This window comes from Pempheris klunzingeri, chromosome 13 (genome assembly GCF_042242105.1).
Source record: "Pempheris klunzingeri isolate RE-2024b chromosome 13, fPemKlu1.hap1, whole genome shotgun sequence".
In the NCBI taxonomy this organism is placed as follows: domain Eukaryota; kingdom Metazoa; phylum Chordata; class Actinopteri; order Acropomatiformes; family Pempheridae; genus Pempheris; species Pempheris klunzingeri.
This window is the reverse complement of record NC_092024.1, coordinates 15,796,508-15,818,486: the sequence shown is the minus strand read 5'-3', so window position 1 is coordinate 15,818,486 and position 21,979 is coordinate 15,796,508. Positions and strand designations below refer to the sequence as shown.

At 42.5% G+C, this 21,979-nt stretch overlaps 1 protein-coding gene across 1 annotated transcript in view; it reads right to left on the bottom strand.

Moving 5' to 3' along the window:
* The window catches only part of dph6 (diphthamine biosynthesis 6), a 53,638-nt gene that overhangs the window by 25,816 nt on the left and 5,843 nt on the right, over positions 1-21,979 (bottom strand). The window contains exons 4-11 of the mRNA XM_070842756.1: positions 13,316-13,389; positions 12,241-12,359; positions 5,083-5,144; positions 4,590-4,684; positions 4,358-4,451; positions 2,330-2,480; positions 1,769-1,894; positions 115-244 (exon numbers count right to left, since the gene is read on the bottom strand). Coding sequence (XP_070698857.1) covers positions 115-244; positions 1,769-1,894; positions 2,330-2,480; positions 4,358-4,451; positions 4,590-4,684; positions 5,083-5,144; positions 12,241-12,359; positions 13,316-13,389 — 851 coding nt within the window. The remainder of the gene's footprint in view (positions 1-114; positions 245-1,768; positions 1,895-2,329; positions 2,481-4,357; positions 4,452-4,589; positions 4,685-5,082; positions 5,145-12,240; positions 12,360-13,315; positions 13,390-21,979) is intronic.

Sequence of the window (21,979 nt, the reverse complement as noted above, 5' to 3'; positions counted from 1 at the left end):
TGGAGTTAATGCTAGAGTAATAATTGAGAGTAAAAAAAATTGAGCAGAGAAGCAAATGCTCTAGAGTTTGAAAAACAGGAGAAAAGGTCTGTATGTGTGTGTTTGCACCTTTACCTTGCTGGGGGATTTATGCCAAAGTGTTCCTTATAGACTGCGTTGAGAGGAGCAAAGTCTTCCATGCACCTCACATACAGGTGGACCAGGATAATATCTTTCATTGTCCAACCTCTGCTGTCCAACTCACCTGAACACAAGCATCACATTATACTGTAACTCACTGTAGTGTAGCATATTGTACATTCTGGTTTATATCCAATGTTTTTTCAAGTTTACACAGGCATAATGGTAGGTTTGTGACTAAAAGGAAATGTTGCATCTACCCTCAGCAGATCCTTGATTGTAACTGGTCACCAATTTCATGCAATTGATTCTTGAAGACTCATGTTTTTGGTCTGGTTTTGCATTCTAGTTCTATTTTTCCTGTTTGCTTTCCTCTTGTTTTGAGAAAATTAAGACTACTGTATCTACTACCACTGCAACAGACAAGGATGACAGTGAGCACATACTCATGGAGTCTAAGTCAGTGCTCAGACATTTGCTTGTGTGAAAGTGTCAGGCTTGCAGCTGTGCTATATCTACATAGTCAGTCTGTTAAAACAGTCATTGCAGTTATAAGGTGGATAATTTCAAAGTTTTTCTGACATTGAAGCTGCTTTAAAGTGGTAATGGTGTTTGTCCCCTTCTGTAAAGTGCAGTCTAACTTAGTATATGTGCACATTGTGGGCTTTGGATGCAAACGCAGGAACAAGGGCTCAAAGCAAAGCCTTTCTCCCTACAATCATTTGAAAGAGCTTCAAGTTTGTTTTTCCTTTGCCAACACTAGCGTCTCAGACTACTTCACCCTCATACAAAGAGGTTGTTCATTAAATATTAACTTGTTTAATATTGTCTCTGCACTGTGAAGGCTGTTCAGCCGAGCACCACGATAAACATTAAATATGCTTTTCATCTTTCGCTCCTCTTTCTCCATCAAAAAAGAGAAAGAGAAAAAAAAGACTCAGATACACTGTAAAAGCATGCACTTTTAAACTTCTGCAGGGCAAAAACGATAACCCACCCAACATGACTGCACTGTGTGTCTGAGTGTGTGTGTGTGTGTGTGCGTGTGTGTGTTTTAGAAGAGGCTTGGTTTGGGTTAATTTAAAGTGCTTTGTCCTTGTTTGGTGGCCAACTTGCCATCCCATTCTTGTGACTGACAGAGTCTCTGACACACAGGGTTTTGCCTGCTGGGTTGACAAGCACTTTTGAATAAGAACGACTTCTCAAGCTCTGCCACACCTCCTCGCGCGTCTTTGGAAAACACAGCAAGGAGAAAGAAAGACACCCAAGGGACAAAGAAGTTTTCCCCATATGTTTTTCTCTATTGTATTTGGCTTCAGTTGGGGGTGTAGTACAGTAAGCCCTGCAGAATCTAATACACTGGGCTGCTTAAATCATCCCTGGACAAAGGAATTCTGTATGATCCCCCCTTGATCATATCAAAGTTTTTTATTTGATCATAGAAAACATGACTTATTGAAAGTTTGGTTTACTTGCGAGTGTCGTTCTGTGTGCCTTTTGCTTTGCCAATTTCAAAGAGGCAAAAAATCATTTTAGAGTAGACTCTGAGCAAGGAGATATTTAAAAGCATGTCCACAGCTCTGGTACACCATGTTTTTCAAAACTGTTCACCCTCTTTGCTCCTTCTCTCCCTCACACTTTCTCTTACTTTGAAGCTGTGTGAAAGCAGCCCGTGTCTGGTCCTGGATCCCAGGCTCTTGGCTGTGGAGGCCGTTGATGCCAGAGATCCACTGATAACCTCCTGAGCTTCTTGGTGAGCAGGATGGAGGGAGATCTGCAGGAAGAAATACAATAGCATAAAAAGGGAAGAGGATTAGCAGGTTTGGATTTCCATGAGTGCTTTGTGCAGTCAGCACTGCAAACGGTTGGTTCAATGCTTGCAATGCTTGATTAAGACTTTTAGATCACACAAAATGGGCAAGTCATTTTTTTAGCTTTTATAACCAGGGCATATGCTGTATGAAAGGTAATTCATGCATTGGTAGTTTATGGCAAAGGAGGAATGAATTCAGAGACTGTCACAAATACACTGCTGAACTGACAGGTCTTGTCAAACAATCACTCAAAAATACTAGCATCATGATGCTGGCCACATGACACAGATCCAAGGAGCACACACAACACACAGATATCATCTGACACACTCCCATAAACACACACTCAAGCATGCGTGTCAGCACGTGCATGTTTCACCATAAATGAATCTCACCGTGGCCCCGCTGACAACTAAGGTCACTATTTGATGTAAATTCTTGCTGGTTGTCTTCAGCTTGATCAGCATATTCCACCTCTTCAGTCATCTTGTCAATGGCGTTCTGGCAAGGACAACTACCATGGGGCAAAGCTCTCGCCACCACATCCTGCAATAAAGCACCACAGGGAATACATTAGGCCAAACGCCCACCAAAGAGCGCTGAGCCTTTTGCAAAGACAGACAAAATGCTGTATAATTAGCCAGCCTTTTCAAATACCCCACCAAGTGGGCTGTGTGTGTCAGTCTTTCATGACAAGGGCCCAGACACACATAACTTCAAGGTGAATGAATATGAAACAACATGCTAACATATTCGCGGTTCAGGCGAATAGGGAGTGGTGTTTTCTGATACTGTAGATTCAATCATGCTGGCTGTCAGTCAAAACTCATGACTGGATGGGTGAGACATGTTTTGGATTTCACCAGTTTTTTCTTCTGTTTACTTATACTTTGCCTCTACACTCTGCTACTTCTTTAAATAACAAATCATTACCATTCTCTAAGGCATACATATTACCTGCCAAATCCTGCTGAGGCGTCACACATTTAAATAGATATTTCATATTTCCTCAACGCCCCCCTCACCCAGCCCAACACTCATTCACCCCCCTCATCTGCTGTCAACTGCATTAGGCCATATGATAATCAAATTAATTATACTTCATCCCCTCTCTCCTGGCCAGCATGAAAAATAGCTTGACTAGCATTAACGGAGGGCAAATGATGGTGGTCCATCCCCACCCCCTGAGCCCGGTGCAGTTTCCTCTAGTGCTGGTGTCACCGCAGATCTGTCACCCTGACGAGAAGAGCTTCAGAAGGCTGAACCAGGGCAGGTTCTCCCCTGGTTGCCCCCCATCCTCCCCTCCCCTCTCCTCGCAGGCCCTGGATCTCCCTGCTCTTCCCCCAGCAACCTAGGGGGGGCTACTGGGGCTGTGAGAGTGTGAGAGTGTGTGAGCGTGCATGTGTTTGTGTGATGGGGGTGGGCGGTGTGGGGAGTGAAAAAATATATAGCTGTAGGGAGAGAGGCTGCAGGGTCACGGAGGTTGTAGGATGGGGGTATGTTTTCTGTCCATAACAGTCCCAGCCCCCATCCAAAACACAGATATACACACACACACACACAAGGCTGCATAAAAACAAACACAAACTCAAATGTACACATTATTATGTGACATGCAAAGAAACACACGTGCAAATCACATGCTTAACTTGGGGGCATGTCGAACTGCAGGCGAGTGGCATCCCTCCGTGTAACCCTGATGCTCTTAACTCGCTTCCACAAATATAACAGCATACGAGCAGCACATCCTGTCTCTAGGAATACTCTTCAGTTAGTAGGTGTCTTATTAGACCAGACAATTTGAGAAATTAAAAGCACACATAATTTAGGTCAGTGTCTCCATCACACAATTTTTGTCAATAATTTAAGGATTATAAAGTTGTCTGCTCTTGCAGGGAAAGCAAAATGTTTTGAAGTGACACCCTTCTTGTCTGTAAAGCCCCATTCAGCTCCTTCTAATATACCAAAAACCAATTCCTACTGCCTCCCTGCAACCCCCGCCCGTGTCCGCTTAGCCAGCTACCTGAATGCAAAGCGCCTTAATGTGAGCAGACATGTTTATTAAGCTGGGCCTAGTTTCAGGCTGCAGTGAATATTGCAGATGTCAAAGTAGGCCATGTGGGGCTAGAGGAGAGACAGAGAGGGATAAAGGGAGAGACCGAGAGCAAGAGTGTGCAAGAGGCCCTCTGGAGGTTGATCTGAACCCTGCCCTACAGTGATGTGTTTCTCTTCTGCTCGACAAAGTTATCAGACACCAAAAGGTTTTGTTCTTGTATTTGTTTTGCCCTCAGAGTGCTTTTAAACTAATCAACCCCAAAGCATCTCAAACTTTTGTAGTAAAATGATTTATTCAGCATTGAACAGCATTGATGGTATTTGTAAAACAAGTTACGCTCACGGATTCCTTCTGAAGTTTGACTCACGCTGTCTTTGCTCTCGGTGTGCATCTCGGTGAAGCGCAGGTAGCCAACTGGAGCAAAGGCGTCTGCCGAATGGATCACTGTCTCCGCTGCATCACTGCATACACACACAGAAAACTTTTACATACAGCCGTGCTGGCATCTCTTTACAAACTTACAGCAGCCACATTCTGAAACCAGAGTAACTGAGATCTACTACAGGCATATTCTTCTACGATTATATTCCTTTACTCACATAACTATCTTCTTTTTGAAGAGAGGGCAATCAAGGGTGAAGGTCTCATATTCACCCCCTTCTCCACAAATATGAACGCCGTACTTCTGGGAGAGCTAATCAGTGGAAACAAAACACCCTATTAAAATACTTTGAAACCCACTCAATTTCCATCATTTCACCTACATTTCTAGTTTATAGACTAGAAATAATTAGAAATAACGTGTTTTACATTACTAGAACGTCTTTGTGTTCAATTTAGAGGTGTATCATTTTTGACCCCCACTTTAACAGAAGACTAAAAAACTATTTTAACATTGTGATAAAACCAGCAAGAATATGACTGGTGTGACTGGGATATTTTCTCATTTAAATAAGATTTAAGATTTTGAACGACTTTAAACATGAACATCAGGTAACCTGACTGTGAGCAAAAGATGTACTCGTAGAAGTACACGGAAGTACTGCAGTCAATAGTGTGAACAGGGTGGCAGAGTATCTACCAGTCTGTGACCTGTTTCAGATAGGGCTCCATGTCAGCCAGAGGTTTTCCTAAGTGCTTCTCTGGATCCAGGCCTGGCACACAGTGACACACAAACACAAAAACACACACACAAACACCATTTCACATAGACACACGTATGGAAAGAGAGAGAGAGAGAGAGGCCTGATTAGGAAAAGAGAACAGTGATTGAAGATGACAGGCGGGGAGGTTTACGGGCAGTCGCACAAACGCACACGTAAACCTGCACCCTGGATCTATTTGTTTGACTTTGCAAGTAGTGTACACAGATCTCTCCGGGTAAGGGCAACAGTTTTCAATTGCTGGCCGCAGACCCCCCACGCCCCCTCGCCCGCCACCCCCTCATCTAGTTCCCTTTGAGAACATAAACTCTGGAAAGAGATCTTGTTTATTTGCCTTTTCCCTCCCCTTCCCCTGAAATGGTGCATGGAAGTGACTCACAGGCATGGGAGAGAAAAGAGGGAGGGGAAACAAGGTTGGAGGAGAGCTTTGTATGAATACCCAGTGGTGCCACACTCCTAAAATACAAGCTCACTGCCCCCTCACTTGCTAGACAACCCCCACCGCCCAACAAAACAAGTAAAATGAACCAACCAAGTCGACTTTTAGAAAAAGAGAGAAAAACAACCCGTGGCCATAACCTCCTGCCCTTTTAATAAGATACCCAAATCTAAAGCATAGCTTTACTCAAAGTTTAGCACTTTGATCAGTCCTATTTAGGGATTATGTACATATTAGCAGGAATAAAAGGGTGTACTTAAACTATGAACACTTGACTCGGCTAGTTGAGCGTCCAAGGCTTTTGCTCTTTCGTGACAATAAATCGCATGCCTGTACCTGATGGCACTGTGCTGGCCTCCATCTTACCCTGTAAACATCTCCCTTCACAAAGAAAGTGCAGCCTAAATGTTTGTACTGTGCATTCTTCTCTGTTCCAACAAAAAGAAACATGACTCCGAATACCTGCTGATTTATGCAAAGAATAGAGGAGTAAAAACTTAAACGTAAAGTACCAAATTCTAGGCGTACAACATCTGATTGCTATTGAAAAATATGAGGGAAAAGTTACTGGAACCGAACAATTACATCTTAAAAGCCGCTGGCTAGGCTTGCCTTATTCTCCAACATTTTCCATTTCTCTGTTCTGTGGCTGCCTATTAATTGATTGACATAATCATTAACAAGTTACTGATGACCTATACACTGTGACGTGCAGTTGTGACAGCAATGCCATCGCAATAAAATACATTTGCTGAATTGTCCTTACTAATTTCTCTGAAAATCCAATATAGCTCCTCTATTCCAAGGCGTCACGTGGGCCCACACATCGGTACGTTCGTGTGCTTAATTGAAGGAACAAAGTTAATCGTAATGTGAGAATCTCTCCTCTCTCATGGCCTGACAACCTCAAAGGTTAATGTGTCATCCGTGGACCCCATAGGGAGCAATGGATGGTAGACAAGAGGAAAGGGGAGAGGAGATGTGAAGGAAGGATGTCGCATCCCATCCCAGGTTCATCTCCTAACTGTGACTCTCCTCCAGGCCCTGGTGGTCCGGCGCTACAGGGGAGTGAGGGAGGGCCACAGTGGAGGGAGGGAGGGTAGAGAGCGTGGAGGGAGAGAATGAGGAGGCCCTTATTCTCTTCCCAGGGGATCTGTGGTCTTAATTAGTGTGAGAATATCTAATCTCAACATCCTCTCATCTTAACCCTGCCACAAAGGTAATAAGGAGAGAGAAAAAAAAAGCATTAAAATTCAATCCCATTTAAATATCCTCTTTAATTAGTCATGCCTTTTAACAAATTTTAATAATTGGCTTCAAATTGCTGAGGGGATGCCACTTTTTTTAATATGTTCATTAACTTCCCTCCTCTTAAATAATATATGCAACATGATTTGATATTTACAAGGAGGGAAGAGGACGATGGATATCCAGGAAGACAGGAGTGAGTGATAAAATGATACAAGGATGGCATTAACGTGAAGGCATTTCTCCCAAGACCACTTAGCACTTGTATGAGTGTTTTCTTAATTGATGTTCCAGTCGACTTAAGGTTACTGAAACCATTTGGAAATGAGGATAGTTGGAATGAGCTCGCACTTGTACGATACATGCTTTGAGAAGTCTTTGAGTAGCCACCGGTGTGAGTCTTCAGCGATCTAACACCACTCATTTGCATGATCTTCACATCTCTGTCTCCTCTGAACCTGTTTTACAACTTGACCTAAACCCAATTACCTAACCTCATTATGCCACATTAAACCCAAATAAGCCCACAAGAAGCTGCCATTAGTCTGCCGCCAGAGACAGCAAGACCGCACTTTGGAGCGAGACAGGAGCTTCCCTAAGAGAGACTGAGAGGAATGGCTCTCCTTTAAAAGGGGCTTTTTACCACGTATTACCCTATAAAACTCCAATTAAATTCAGTGAACTTTAAAACCATCGAGTCTTGTAATGAGGGACAGCATTTTTTTTAAAAAACCTTGTTGACATTTGGGTTGAAATTACCGAAGAATAAAAAGTTTACCAGGAAACCAAGAGTGAGTTTTTATATTGGGAAATGAAAAAACTGTAAAAAGCTATGTTTAAAACTTCATGCAGAGCATCATGAGTCACAATAGACTTTAACCATAAAGCAGTAATCTTACAATAGCAAGTGAAATCTGGGTAGCCCTTTGATTCTTGGACCAAAAGGCAAAGCTTTCAGATAAAAAAAACATAACTGTACTTCCTTCTAAAGTCTCTCAGTTCTGCCCTTACAGAAGTCAATCGCAATTATTTCCAAAGCTCACTTCAGCTTTAATTCTTTGTAATGATCATGATTGACTTTTCCTACCTTGAAGAGGTTGATTCATGTAAACCCACAGCAGCGAGCTACCTATTTAATTGAAACTGCTTGTGATTTTGCTTACTGAGCCTAATGCTAAATTAAAAGGTGGGAGATTCTAGATACCGTCTGAGCTGAGCTGAGCGCAGTATCTCAGGCATCCGAGGGTTGTCTTAAGATCTGGCGTGCTAGCTGACAGCTCGGCTTTAATCCCTGCCTTCAGAGAGAAAAGGCAGAGAAAATTGGATTCACGATGTGTAACATTTTAGCCTTTAAATGGATGAAATAAGCATCTCCTCCCAACTAGGTGAGCTGCATCAGCCTTTAAACAACACTCTCAAAGACCCCCGCCAAAACAATAGCTGTTCACTATCACCTAATCTTTGCAAGAGAGAGAGTGAGAGAGAGAGAAATACAGAACGGAAAAGAAGAAAGAAGAGGAGGGAGGCGGCACGGTACAAAGGATGATAAGATTGAGGTTATATGTGAAATTTGTCAGGCTCTTATCTGAAATTCAGTGTCTGTGAGCAGAATAATAGGCAGCATGAACTGTGTAGCAATCACATCAGATGAAATCTTCTCAGTCCAACAAATCGAAAAGAGAAACTGGGAGTGCTTACCTCCAATACAGTGCTTAACCAAACAACTTTTACTTGTGCAAATCAATTTAGTTAGAGAGAAATTCTCTCCAAGGCCCATGCTGTCCATTTACTGTTTTAAGCTGATTCAGCTGAGCCTCATCTATAGTTACTGTTAAAAATCAATTAGTCCATCAACAGCAAATTACTCTGCCTCTATTTCGATGTGCAATTAATCTTTCAACACATTTTTCCAGCCAAAATGTCATTCTTTCAACATTCTTTCCTGTTTCTCCATTGTTGGAAATGCTATTCCTCACAATTTTCTTCAACTGATGTGATAATAAGCTGATTATATTTGGGTTTTGAATTGTTGATTTGGAAAAAAAAAGTGATTTGAGGACGCGTCTGTGGGCAATAGTAAAAAAAAAATCAGATGTGACTATTTTGGGAGATTTCATAAAGCAAACAATAGTTGCCGCTGTAATTGAGTTTGGAGTTGACTTAAGAATTTAATTCCATTTTTTCTCAATTTTGATGACCCGACTGGAGTTTTAGAACTGACTCAGCAGAGAGATAATGAACCTAACTGTAAGTAGTAGGTTAAACATGTGACCCAAGTTAAACTAATGTCCTAAAATCAGAAACAAGTCTATCATTCAACCTAAGTGCTTTAAAACATCCTTAAATGAGTAAGTAGTGCCTCAGAGCTTAATTGTGGCACATAGAGATGTCAATAACAGAACGTGAATTTATAGACTGAAATGACAAACAGTTAATTTGGCGTGGGTTAGATGACAGCACACTTAATTCCAAGAGCAAATTGCATCTTGTCTTTTTGCCAGACTGCTAATACAGAGTCTGATAGTGTCTGAAACCTCATGATCATTCTTCAGTCTTGTAAAAATATCGTCTGCCTGGTATTGCTTCTTTAAAAACATTCACCATATCTATGTACCTTTGGCACTATAGCTCACACATTCCTTTATAAACACTTGTTAATCAAAAAATACTGATTGTATTTTGCATTCTTTTAAGGTTTCTTTAGATACAGGAAGGAACGCTATTTCCATTGCCTTCCACATTGAATACATTTTCAGTATATTTCCTTTAATGTCTTTGAACATTAATTGTCCTTTAAGCATATATCAAATTATATTCTATGTCCTTAAGTGATCAGTGAAAACGAATCTGTGACATAGATTCCCATCTTCAGAGCAAGAAGGCTACGTTCGTGTGAAGGGTAAAAGATCATACGGTGATAAAAGGTTTTCCGCTGGATAGACCTTGATTTCACACATGCCAATTATCTCTGGAGCTGTGGACCAATTAACTGCTGAACCTGTGCCCTCACACACACCTGCACTAATCAATCAATTAACTAATTACATGAATATTTAATACGAGCTTTTGGAATTGCCAATTACCACGCTTAGCTCAAGAGACGCTGCATCGCAGAGAGACAGTTTCCCCAACAAAAATATGCACTTCCCTTGGAGAGAAATGCTTCTCTTGCTAATTAGAACCATTTTGTGACATTCATAGGCTTAGACTGAGATAGTTGAACTTACTTCACTACATGCAATTTGGCATCTTCAAAGGCTAAAATCCTCTTTCTCTCTTTCCCTCTTTAGGCTGCCATCAGCACACAAATGAACGCTTCTTGAGAATTCACTTAGAGGATCATCCTGCATTTGGACAGCTGTCTTTTCACTACAGGGATTTGTCATCAAGGAATATATCCTCCCTTAAGAAAGAACTTTTTTTTTTCCTTTTTATCCATTCACTGCTAATTTCCACCTGTCTTTCTGAGTGCCTAATGAAGGAATATTAATCTTGAATGACTTCTAACTATTCAGAGCCAACCAAAACCCATTTTATACTACCACACAATATCATAAGCCGTTTTGGCTGTCAGTTCAGAAGCAGACTTAACCTTTGCCCTGTGAGAGTTGTTTTTTCTCCTCATGAGGTCTGTACGAATAAATCCCTCCAAATCTCTTTCACTTGCTCTCTCTCTCTCACACACACACACACACACACACACACACACACCAAAGTCCACCAGGCACGCCCTACTGTCACCCAATCTCCCATAAACAGCACACCTCACTGCTCAGACCTGCTCCCACCAAAGCTGCAATTATATGAGTGCAGCCTAAAACGCCTTGGGCGCTTGCACCCCTTTTCAATTCTCCCCTTTCTAATTACCACTGCCTCGGGACAGGTGAGGAGTCAGGGCTGATAAGATCTTTCCTTTTTACCTGTAGTCAAAACACACACGCACACACACACGCACACACACACACACACAAACACCTACAGTCAGAGGCCAAGATACACACTCAAAGGCACCCGAGGTGATTCTCCTTTCTAATTATAATCTTCCAAAAAAATGTTGAGAATTTGCTTTTAGACAAAGTTGTGTTTAGAGTAGAAAGCTTGGCGGAGGCAGCTGGGTTACAAGGTGACTGGTCTATAAGGTGTGGAGTTGTTTTTGTGTGTGTTACTCCTGAGAAGTAACATTATGATTGATTGATCTAGTCACAAGTGTAACGGCAATAAAAAATATATTTTGACTGGTAAACAATAATTTTATAACCCTGCGAAAAAATCTGAAAAATATGGATTGTGACATCATCTCTCTTCTGACGGGCATCCCACAAGTTATATTATTGATTACTAGAAAGTCCTTTATCATGAGACCATTAAAAATGAGAAATGGGTCCAGCAAATAAAGTACTGAAGATAAATGGCTTGACAAATGCATTCCATGAGGGGTCATTTTAGCAGCATTGAAAGATATGCTGAATATCTTAAACACGCTGCTCAGCTCTGTGGGTCATCAGTCAGCCGTGGACCCCTTTTCGACTGATTGCTACCAAAGGTGATAACAAGCACTTAACAGCACGTAAACAGTGTCTACATGATGATCTATCGGCATGAGTAGTTTGAGAGTAAAAAGAACCGTTTGTAGCTGTAATTATCATTTATCACTGGCACAGTCAAAAGGGATCCGGCCTCACTGTCAAGTAGATACAGGTAGAGATCTTAACATCATGTACCTGTGAAAAGAAAAAGAAAACTTTTTTTTTTAAACTCTCTCCTGTTATTCAGTAATCTGATCTTCCTGTCCTCGGGCTCCAAAACAGGCAGGTAGAGAGCAGTGACACCGCATTAACCTCTTCCCTCAGTGCTGAAGCAGTTGAAAAACGTAAATGAGAGATTTTAATCTTCGCTTCACGGACCGTGTATTCTGAGCTATGCATGAGCAGAGAATGCAGTGTTTCTCTCGCACAATAGGGACATGCGTCTCTTATTGACAGGTTGCATTAATGTGCGGGGCAATCACCTGTGATTATTTCTCAACTGCCAACCCTCCCTCCTCCCACCCACCCAATACCAGTGCGCACTTCCCTCACACCTCCTCCCTCTGTGCCTCTTATCTTTTCATATTGTTCTCTGCTTCAATACCTTTGCCGCTGGCACAAGTCTCAATACTGCTGCTAAGCCGCGGCTTAATGATTAGGGCATTACTCTGCTTGTCTCTCTTTTCTCTCTCTGGTTAAACGGCCTTTTCTCCTCCTCCTTCTATCCCTCACTCATCCAAATTTTGTCCCTTCAATCCCCACGCCATACACCACTTAACCAACACGGCATGTTCAGAGAGTAAAGACGGTGAACAGAAGGGAGGGGACATCAGAAAGCTCACCGGCTGCCTGAGACACAAAGACACAAACTCACCAAAAGCGGCAACTTTGATGAGGATAGCATGGAGGTCAGATGATATCATCTCAGAGAGCAGGGACTCTTGGTCTTGGCGCCACAGGTAGGCCAGGGGCTGCAAACCTAGCCGCAAACATCTGCGGAACAGGTGAAAGGGAAAAGGGACAGGAGTTGGTTTCAGAAAGAGAAGGAGATGCAAAATGGTTAATATTGAATATTTGCCAGCTTCAGAACAACTTCAAAGCCAACTGGGCTGGGCAGCTTCTCCTCTTGCGGGAAGGCTGCCACCCCGATAGGCCCGCAGGACATGCTTCCACCTGCCACCACTGCCAGTGGCTTTATTCAAAGACAAGACAAACACTAAAACTCCATCTTAAGCTGAGGCTTGTCTGTTGCATAAACTCTGGTAAGTGGAGCCAAAAAGTCTGCACATAAACATCTACTGCTCAAGGAATGCCTGAGATGTTTATATGTATGCATCTAGTGTGTATAAAGGGAAACAATTGCTGACTGACAGCAGGATTTGTTATTAAGAAGAGAGCTTTTGTGCTGCAATGTGTCCAGTCTGTGTAAGTTTAGAACAAGAGAGAACAAAGAGAGAGGACGGAAGGCGAAGAAAAACAAAGACAAACAGAATGAAACAAGGACAAGAATAAGAGAGACATATGGGTATCCGTGTCACAAGGAAATCATCTCATCTTTCTGCGAATAAGACTCCCACAATGGGAAAGTGCATTTTTTTATATTAACAAAATCACATGAGAATGAAATTCAGTTTTATTCTTTTTCTTGAAATCATTGCTCCATAAAAACAGAGCTGCACCATAAAATCAAAGCTAGTCTAAATAAAATGGCATAAACAAAACTCAGTGTGTATATGTGTGTGTGTGTATGTGTTTACACAAAACTTTGTCCAAGTTTGGAACACAAAGTAAGGTAAAGACTCCAGAGGATGTACTCTTTTCCTTCAGCGGACCACAGAGTGTGCGTCATTCGAGTTCAGAGGCCTAAACGCGGTGTGTGTGTGTGCACTTTAGTTAAAAAGTGTGTTCTGGATCATGAGTGTGTGTGTGTGTGTGTGTGTTTGACTTACACATTTTCCACCCGGACCCTCTGGTAATCAGAGAGAATGGCCCCTACAGACACTGCCTCAACACCCTCCTTTTCCTGCAGGGAGGGAAAAAAGGAGGAAACTTAAAAGATTTCTTGTCTTTTCCATTATAGAGCATGTGCAACATGCATTGTAATGGTAATATGTCACTGTCCCATGGGGCCCGGTACTACTTGCTCAACCTTCAATGGTATCCCAAAGTGCTATCTGAACAAAACCATGCAAACACATGTAAACATATGCACACACAGAGACTTAAACAGACAAAGAAAAGCAAATTCCTGACGGCTCTTTCCTTTCATTGGACTGCAATCCTGTGGGGATGTTTACACTATGTTAATATCAAGGCCCTTATGGTCAAGCCCATATCCCCTGGAGGCTTGCACACATGGCTCTGTGAGTGAATGTGTGTGTTAATGTGCACATGTGTGCGTGTGACTGGAGGCACCAGCTCAACTGGAGGCAGTTCTGGACCTTATCAGCAGTCTAGTGTGAGCAGGAGATGAGTGTGTCTGGCTGTAGCTCCCATCCTCTACACACGCAGCTAGAAGACCGAACTGCAGTGACAACTTGAAGTATCAGTGGAACATTGTGTCTGTGAGTGGCATGTATCTTTAATATTGCTAAGGGCTAATCTAATTGCTTTTCATATCATATTCATATTTCAGAAACAGCGAGACAACTATGCACTCGAGAGATACTGACACAGCCTTGAGATGCATTCAATCTTCTCTCACGAAAACAGGCTTGATCCGGAATGACACACACACAAACAAACACACATGCACGCGCACACTCTCACACACACATAGGTACATGCAAGCTATGCATGCTCACACATACATTCATTCACAACCCCCTTCTGTACCTTCATGGCCCTCCCTTACACACACACACCTGCAGATTCATTAGAACATTACATGGGCTGTAATTAGAATGAGAGGCAAGGGTAGAAGCAGTGGAGGGATGCACAAGTCTCCAGTAAATTACCTTGTAGCCATTATCAATTTCCCTGGCTACTGGTCCTTAAGATAACCCCCCACCCCTCCTTCTCCCTGTGGTCCCTTCCTGCAATTTTTCTCTGCCTGATAAACATGCTGATTAAAGCGAACAGCGTGTAAACCTTTGATACTTTCCTAAATGAAATCCATGCCCTGCCTGGGGCCTGATGCTGCGCCACAACGCACCGTGCCTCAAACACATACACATAGCTCCACGTAGGCGTGCCAGCTAATCAGATAAAGGATGTGCTCTGTGCGTGTGTGGCGGTGTGCATGTGTGTGTCTGATGTTTACAGTGCAACAGAGGATGTGAGGTATCAAGCCGAAGCTAAACACATTCAGATAAATACACAGCTAGAATTTAACTCTTTGACCTTAAACACCAAGAGATTTTAACTTGGGATTCTGTACTCAAGTTTTAATATCCCTTAAACATGTCCAACACTGGAATATACATTACAGTCAATTCCACTGCCCAGTGACAGTAATTAAGTCAGACTGATAACATTTCAGCCTAGCACAGAGCGATGGGGGCTGCAGGCAGTGTCATGTAATTCTAGGTAAGCCTCAGGCCCAGCACTCTATTCTAATGCAATGATAACCTTTTCCCTAAATACAACTGTCACTTCCTAAAGAGGCATATTAGGAGGTAAAGAGTGGGATGAAGAGAGACGGAGAGAAAGAGGAAAAGAGATAGGAATGAGACTTTTGAAGAAGTATGCTACATCAACACCAATTTGGTCCCTTGGCTCTAAATTTGGGCCAAACCGGACTTGGCCTGACAGAATAACAGAGCATCAGAGCAACAGCAAGCAGCATCCTCGCCTTGCGTTTCTGCCTCTCTGTCTCCCTCGGTCTCCCCTTCTCTTTGGAGGCAGAATGTTGAAGGTATCTGGGCCTCTGAGGTTTGATTCAACCTCGACCAATCAAATCACTTCTCTTTGCACTGGCTCTTATTACATTACATCATGTAGCCTTATAATATGCAGGCATACTCACCACTAATGACAAAACAAGACAAATTTCTCACACATCCCCTTGTTTTCAATGGAGACTAGCAAGCAGACCTGGCAAACGGCGTTGGAAAATGATTATTTTTGGAAGCAGTTATGTTTTCGTCGCTATTATGGCTATCGACAGGAGACAGGCAGGAATGAGGGGGCAGTTAATGCTGCTCTGGATGCAATTTTACTCATTCTAAACATACTTTCTCATCCTCTGTAGGAAAGGTAGGATAAATTATTGTGAAAAAGTGGGATATACATGTATAAATCTGAATTTATGAATTTTATGGGAATTGTTTCATGTGTATTCATGATGCCATAAAAAATACAAACTTTGATTTTATGGTGGCTGAAAAATTTATCAAAATGGTTTATGGTGGGAATACCTGACAAAGCGACAAGGTAGTTCATGAAGCACAGTATAATAATAAATAATAATAAAATCTTTATGAGAGCTATCTAGCTAAACGGTGTTTTGACTGCATTAAAGGTGGAAAGCGGGTAAGAAGCTAACATAACGATAAATCAAGGCAGAGGTCATCAGGACTCTTGTGACCCACAGGCCACTTTTCTTTCTTCATGACTGTTGGCACAAGATCGGAAGAAACAGCTCCCTGCCTGCCCCGATTCCATGTCACTTTTCTTTTTTCAACATTTAATGACCCCAGCTCATTAAAGGAAGCTTCACCTGATCCAGGACCCGAGGCCCTGCATTAACTCATGCCCAGAGCGGGACTAATTCTGGCGTGGTGTTGTGCAACAGTGCAACCCCGTAGCAGCCCCGTCAGAGGCAGACTAAACAAAGGCCTGGCCTGGCTTCCCCTGTCCTCTCCAGCAGGCAGAAAAGCTATTAATGAGGATCTATGGCCCAGAGCAATGGAAGCCCTCAGTCCCCCCAGCCATGTCCATCAGGGTACTTAGCCCCATGCAGTCATTAACTTCTGTTACTAATTGTCAAATTCATTAAACTAATCCTTCCCCAACATCCGGATGTCTCCCGTGGAAATAGATGGAGAGGGCTGAGTTATTAAGATGTCAGCTGTGGGGAAGATTAAGGCCAGCAGACATGCTCCACAAAGAAACGATACGGCCATTAAACTCTATATCAAGGTAGTGTATGTGATATACTTTGTAATTATATATACATTCGTCTTAGTAAGGGAGTAAAAGAGTGGTTCAAATGTATTCACAGTCACAGACATGCCTTTAGTCAAGATAATTATCTTCCCTAAAGATACATACACGACAATCATAAAGCAAAGAATTCAGCTTGAGAGTGTGGCTATTTTATCAGCTCTCAGCTTAAAGGTACTTACGCATGCCACACATTCAGTCTGGGTAATATTCAACAGTCAAAGCCATTAACAGCAACCAAGGCAATTAGAAAGCCATAAAATATTAAAAATTCAATATTCATATTCATATGGAATACATCAGAACCCTCATTAGCTCTCTCTCTCTCAATGGCTGTCACAATGAGGTCTTAATTATACACCCTAACAATACAAAGCTCCATTTTGCAAAATGGTGGGTTTCCAACATGCCTGCTTCAGCTTGTTCTGACAACTAGGAAGCCAACGTTGGCAGATCTTGGCTATTACAAACACATATTGCCATCACAAAATCCTCTTTTTATCGAGTATAAAGTTGTTGACACGTATTTTCTATTACATTACTGTGTCCTGTATGTAGTATGCTTGTGCATGATGGCAGGGAGGCAGAGAAAAAGACAAAGTGGAGAAATTAATTAAAGTGGTTTGAATGACAGTTTGCTCAAGGGCAACGGGGCACCATCACAAGCTTTCCATTGCTGCATCCACACTGTCATATTGACACCACTTCTAACCCCACAACCTCCTCTTCCCTTCCCCCTTCTCTCCAACACTCCTCTTCATCCCGCTCTCCCAGGATCCATCACGTAAGTGACTGGACGCGACATGGTTTTAATGTTCCCTCCATTAGATCAGCTCTAGGCCTGTTGTAATGTAATGGGATTGTTCGCCCCTGTTCTCCTACATGGTGGGAACACGTAGAGGGGGTTGGATCTTGTTGTAGCAGCTGAAGTAGATGCGGTACAGGGGATAGGGCCAGCTAGGGTCAAGCGATTGTGTTTAATGTAATGCGGACATAGTCCCAGGGCGTGTTGGGCTGTCCTGACAACTGATACATGCCAAACTGACAGGAAGCCTAGTGTGAGCTTAGTAGGAGGAGACACTGGTTATTTGTTTTAAATCAGCTTCCTCATTACCATTCTGTACAGCAGTTATACACCAAGGTGACTCCCAGAGTCAAAGAAGGAGTGATAGGATGTGCAAGAAGTGTGCACAAGGTAGAGGATATGGTTAGGACCAGTTGTAAAGTTTTAAGTTACACCCAGTGCTTAAAAGATTATATAATGCTTATATATATTGAGGCTAAAACACTATGTACAATGACTGATCCATCAAAATAAAGCAACAAATGGACATGCAAGCTTAGCGAACGTCTTTGTAAAACAAACATCAACCAAAACCTTGTTCTAAAAGGTTTTCAGAGACATTCCCTTTGGTAAATTGGTGGGGCTGTCTGTTTGAAGCAGCTGTTGAAAGACGGGCTCTTCCTTTGTGCTCATGGATGGGCAGGCGAGATGACTCACCACGTGTCAGTCCTCAGACTCACAGAGTGGTAGAATAAGAAAAACAAACTGCACACACAGCCAGCTGCTCATAAACCTAAATACCCCGACTGGTTCCGGAGATGGTGCAGGTCAGAGTTGCAAGAAGGGGAGAGGAAGCAGAATAGGGGAAAGTATTATCCCTTCTGAGGCCACGATGCAGGTGTGACCAGCCAACAGAGGATATGACATGAGACATTGTCTCATTAGCGCGTTGAGTGAGGGCTGCTTATCAGCCCACAGCAATGTGACAAGTGACAGACCAGCGTGCTCTGATTTGGGTCCAGAGAAGAATGAAAAGAAGTTGCAAATTTCATCCGTGGAGGTACTACTGCAGCTTTTCATGGCTGAATTTGTATTTTTACAGTTTCCTAGCCTGAAGTTTACACACACACACACACACACACACACACACACACACACTCTTTAGTCTTGGATAGTGATTCATTTACAATGACAGAGCTGTTTTCAGCGATAGAGCCTGAGCATAAATATGCCATGCCGCACAGCTGGAAAATGTAGAAATTCATCAGGGTTAAAAAGTAGAGAGATTAACGTTTCGCAAGTTTCCTCTCAGATATATATGGTTACGTAAACACGGGCCCAGCCAGTCTTCAGGCAGGGAGGGAGAGGGCCTTGGCCAAAGCAAGCACAAAGCCCTAGTTTCAGCGGGCCAAGGACAAGGAGGCTTTCCATATCTACATGCATGGAAAACTTAATGTTGAGAAGCAGCGAGGAGACATAAGGTTGTTTATCCATATCCATGACTACTCGCAATCCGAGCAAACAAGTTTTGTTATTACTGGCTCTTAAAAAATGCAATATTTTAATGGTTGTTTCTACATTAAGCAAATTGTCATTCTGTGCCTCTAGCCGATCAACTGTTTTGGAGCTTTTAAGATGACAGGAATTCATGCAACTTCCTGCAAACATTCAAGGCCGTGTCTCTTGCCATTAAAAGGATAACATGTTCCAATAAATAAGCATCAGCAACAGATTTCTGTGGGCCATAAAATGGAGTCATAATCCCAGTTTTCTCATAGCAACATTCCCACTTGGCTGAGCTAAGGGTGTTTGAGACAGGAAGTTTCTTCTAGAAAGCGAGTAGGATAGAATCAAAGAAGAAGTCTCATACCACAGAGAGGTAAACTATGTCAGTTGCTTTTCATGGCCCGTAACAACCACCTAGTCCACAGGGTGTATGCATGCACATGTATTGACGTCCATGTATATACACACAGTCACACACACACACACACACACTCCAAAATGTAAATGTTTTTCTGGTATGGTCAGGTTCCAGGCTCTTGGCATCTTGGCTCTCCTGTCCTCTATCCTCCATAGAGCCAATAGACATGAAACCCCCACCAATCCTCCCCCTTCCCTCCCCAAAGAGAGACTAGAGGAAAATATAGCAATGATGCTGGTCTAACCCACACTCCAGACTCCAGACAGTGTTTTTCTATGGCTGGTTATGACTTTAGCTGCGGGAGGTGATGGGCCTGCCACAAATATTTCTTGAGGGGAATGGTTCACAAAACAAAACATAAAAGCCCTCTTAATTTTGGAATACATAAATGTCAAGGAGTTGACAGAATTAGCACTATTCCTCAGCTGGCTGTTCTGAGACAAGTATATGACTAGCTGTAGATACCAGTGAGTTTAAACGATTTTATTACACATCCAACCTCCCCAGCGACTCCCGTTTTCCATAAATGGCTTCTTCATACTCTTACATCAGGCTGCAAAGTAAAGACAACTGGCTAGAGCCTAAATGAAGCAATATGTTATCCTGTGAAAGCCATGTGAATCTAACTTCATATTTTCAGATTTACCTTGAAATGTAACTTTTAAAACAAGAGAAGAAAGCAGAGAGTGAAAAAAAAAAAAAACTATCTTCATCAAGGGTGACAGCGAAGATGTAACAATCTCTGATGATCAAAAGTAGCAGTCGTTTTGAAAGGAGGGACATCCAAAGACATTTTCAAGAAAAAGTGACAAAACAATGACAAAAATGAGACAAGAAATCGAATTCGGTCAGCCAGGCTCAGACAATGATCACACATTTCCCTTAATTTTCATATGAACAATCAAACAGAAGAGAAATTATAGTAATACACTTTCTGCAATGGTGTATTTATGTCAGTGCATGATAGAGCATATTAACCAATATCTCAAATGCAAACAACATCTAGATACAGCTACACAGCTACACTTCACCAGCATCAAAATAAAATCTGAAAAAAAAAGCCATAAACACACACACGTTCTTCATTGGAACAATGTTCAACCAAGCAGTGGTAGTGGCTCATGCCCTTGGCAAGGCGAGATAAGGCTATCAGCTTCCATCATCGCTAAACAAGATTGAGCAAAGTACATTAAGCAGAAAAATACAAACAAATTACAAAGGCTTGAGGCTAGGCTCTTTATCTAATGTTTGTGGGGACTGTTAGCGTCAGTTGGAGGGAAATGGGCTTGCATCTAATAGATCCTGTCCCACCACTTCCACACGGCCAGCGAACAATACACAGTGCCATTATCTCAGCACTAATGCTATCCTTCCTCATGTGCAAAACAAGCCTGTAATCTCAACCCCACTGCCACTGTGGCGACCAACATAAATACAAGCAGTCTCAGACCAAAGGAAAAGATAACAATGGCTATCACATAGAGCAGCGACACAGAGAGACAGCTGTTTGAAGGAATCTGTACTAGCTCATGCTAAAATATATCCTTAAATATGGTTCTCTAAACTTGACCGAAAATGTAGTAAAACAAAACTTTCTACAAAGTGATCATCCTTGTAAGCTACTTCTAATAACACCATTTAGAGGTCTCTCCGCACCACAAACCAGATACAACAAGATTGCATTAGCTTTGCTATTGATCTGATCTCCTAAACCCCTCACTGTGACCCCAGAGGTCATGATTTATGTATTAAGCAGGTTTTTAAAGAAATCCATTTTCCTGTTGAGCCCCCAATGTACATCTAATGCTGCTCCATGCCGGTAATCAGAGAGGGGCTGCGTGTTTGATTTTGACCACCCCTCCCCTTTCTTCATAGTTCACACCCCTCCTCAACGACTTGTCTCACAACACCTCGGCTGCCTGATCAATACCACAGAGCTGCTGGTTCAACTGGAGATTCCTCTGCCTGCCTGCCTGCCTGCCAGCCAGCCTTCCTCCTCCTCCTCCTCTTCCTCTTCCTCTCTGCTTCTTTCCTTCTCCTCTCCCTCAATCCCTCTCCCTCCTTTCCACACAGCAGGATACACCTCCATCAGGGCACTCGCAACAACGCAGTGCCAGGCTTCTGAAGGGTCCGGATGAAAGTGCGACGACAATACAATGGAGACAAAGATGCCAGTTGAAGAAAGAAAGGATGAAGAAGCAAGGGAGAGGAAAGAATGAAAAAGAATGTTTGAACTTGTGGACAGACTGCCTCTGCGATCTCAGAGGGCCCCACTCTTGTCTGCTGATGTCGATAATGGAGCGGCGGTAGAGACGGAGGATGAGGGGGGAGTGTGTGTGTGTGTATGTAATAAAGGTCAGGAGAAACAAGGAAAAGGGGGAGGAGGGTGTGTGAATTTAAGAAGAGGATTATCTCACTAAAAACAAGGTGTTTTAACACACACCAACGGAAAGGAATGTTTCATCTACAAACGCCAAAAGGTCTCAGGGCAGCTCTCCGAGACTTTTCCCAGACATCTCCAGGAAAAAAAATACTGGCTTGATAACAAAAAAAAAAAAAAAAAAGGGTGTTGGGTGTTAACTGACCCATGATATCAGTTATCCCAAAAAATAAAAGAAATAAAAAAAAGATTTTCTGAAAAGTCGAATACATTACAGAATACCGAATTAGATTTGAAAGTAACATTTCCATCGTTCTCAAAGCTGGGTCTCAGTACGACAGAGATGTCACAGTGCTGCTAATTAGAGCTGGCAGAAAGGAACATGTGCATAGATATCATCTATTGTTCCTCATCACTCT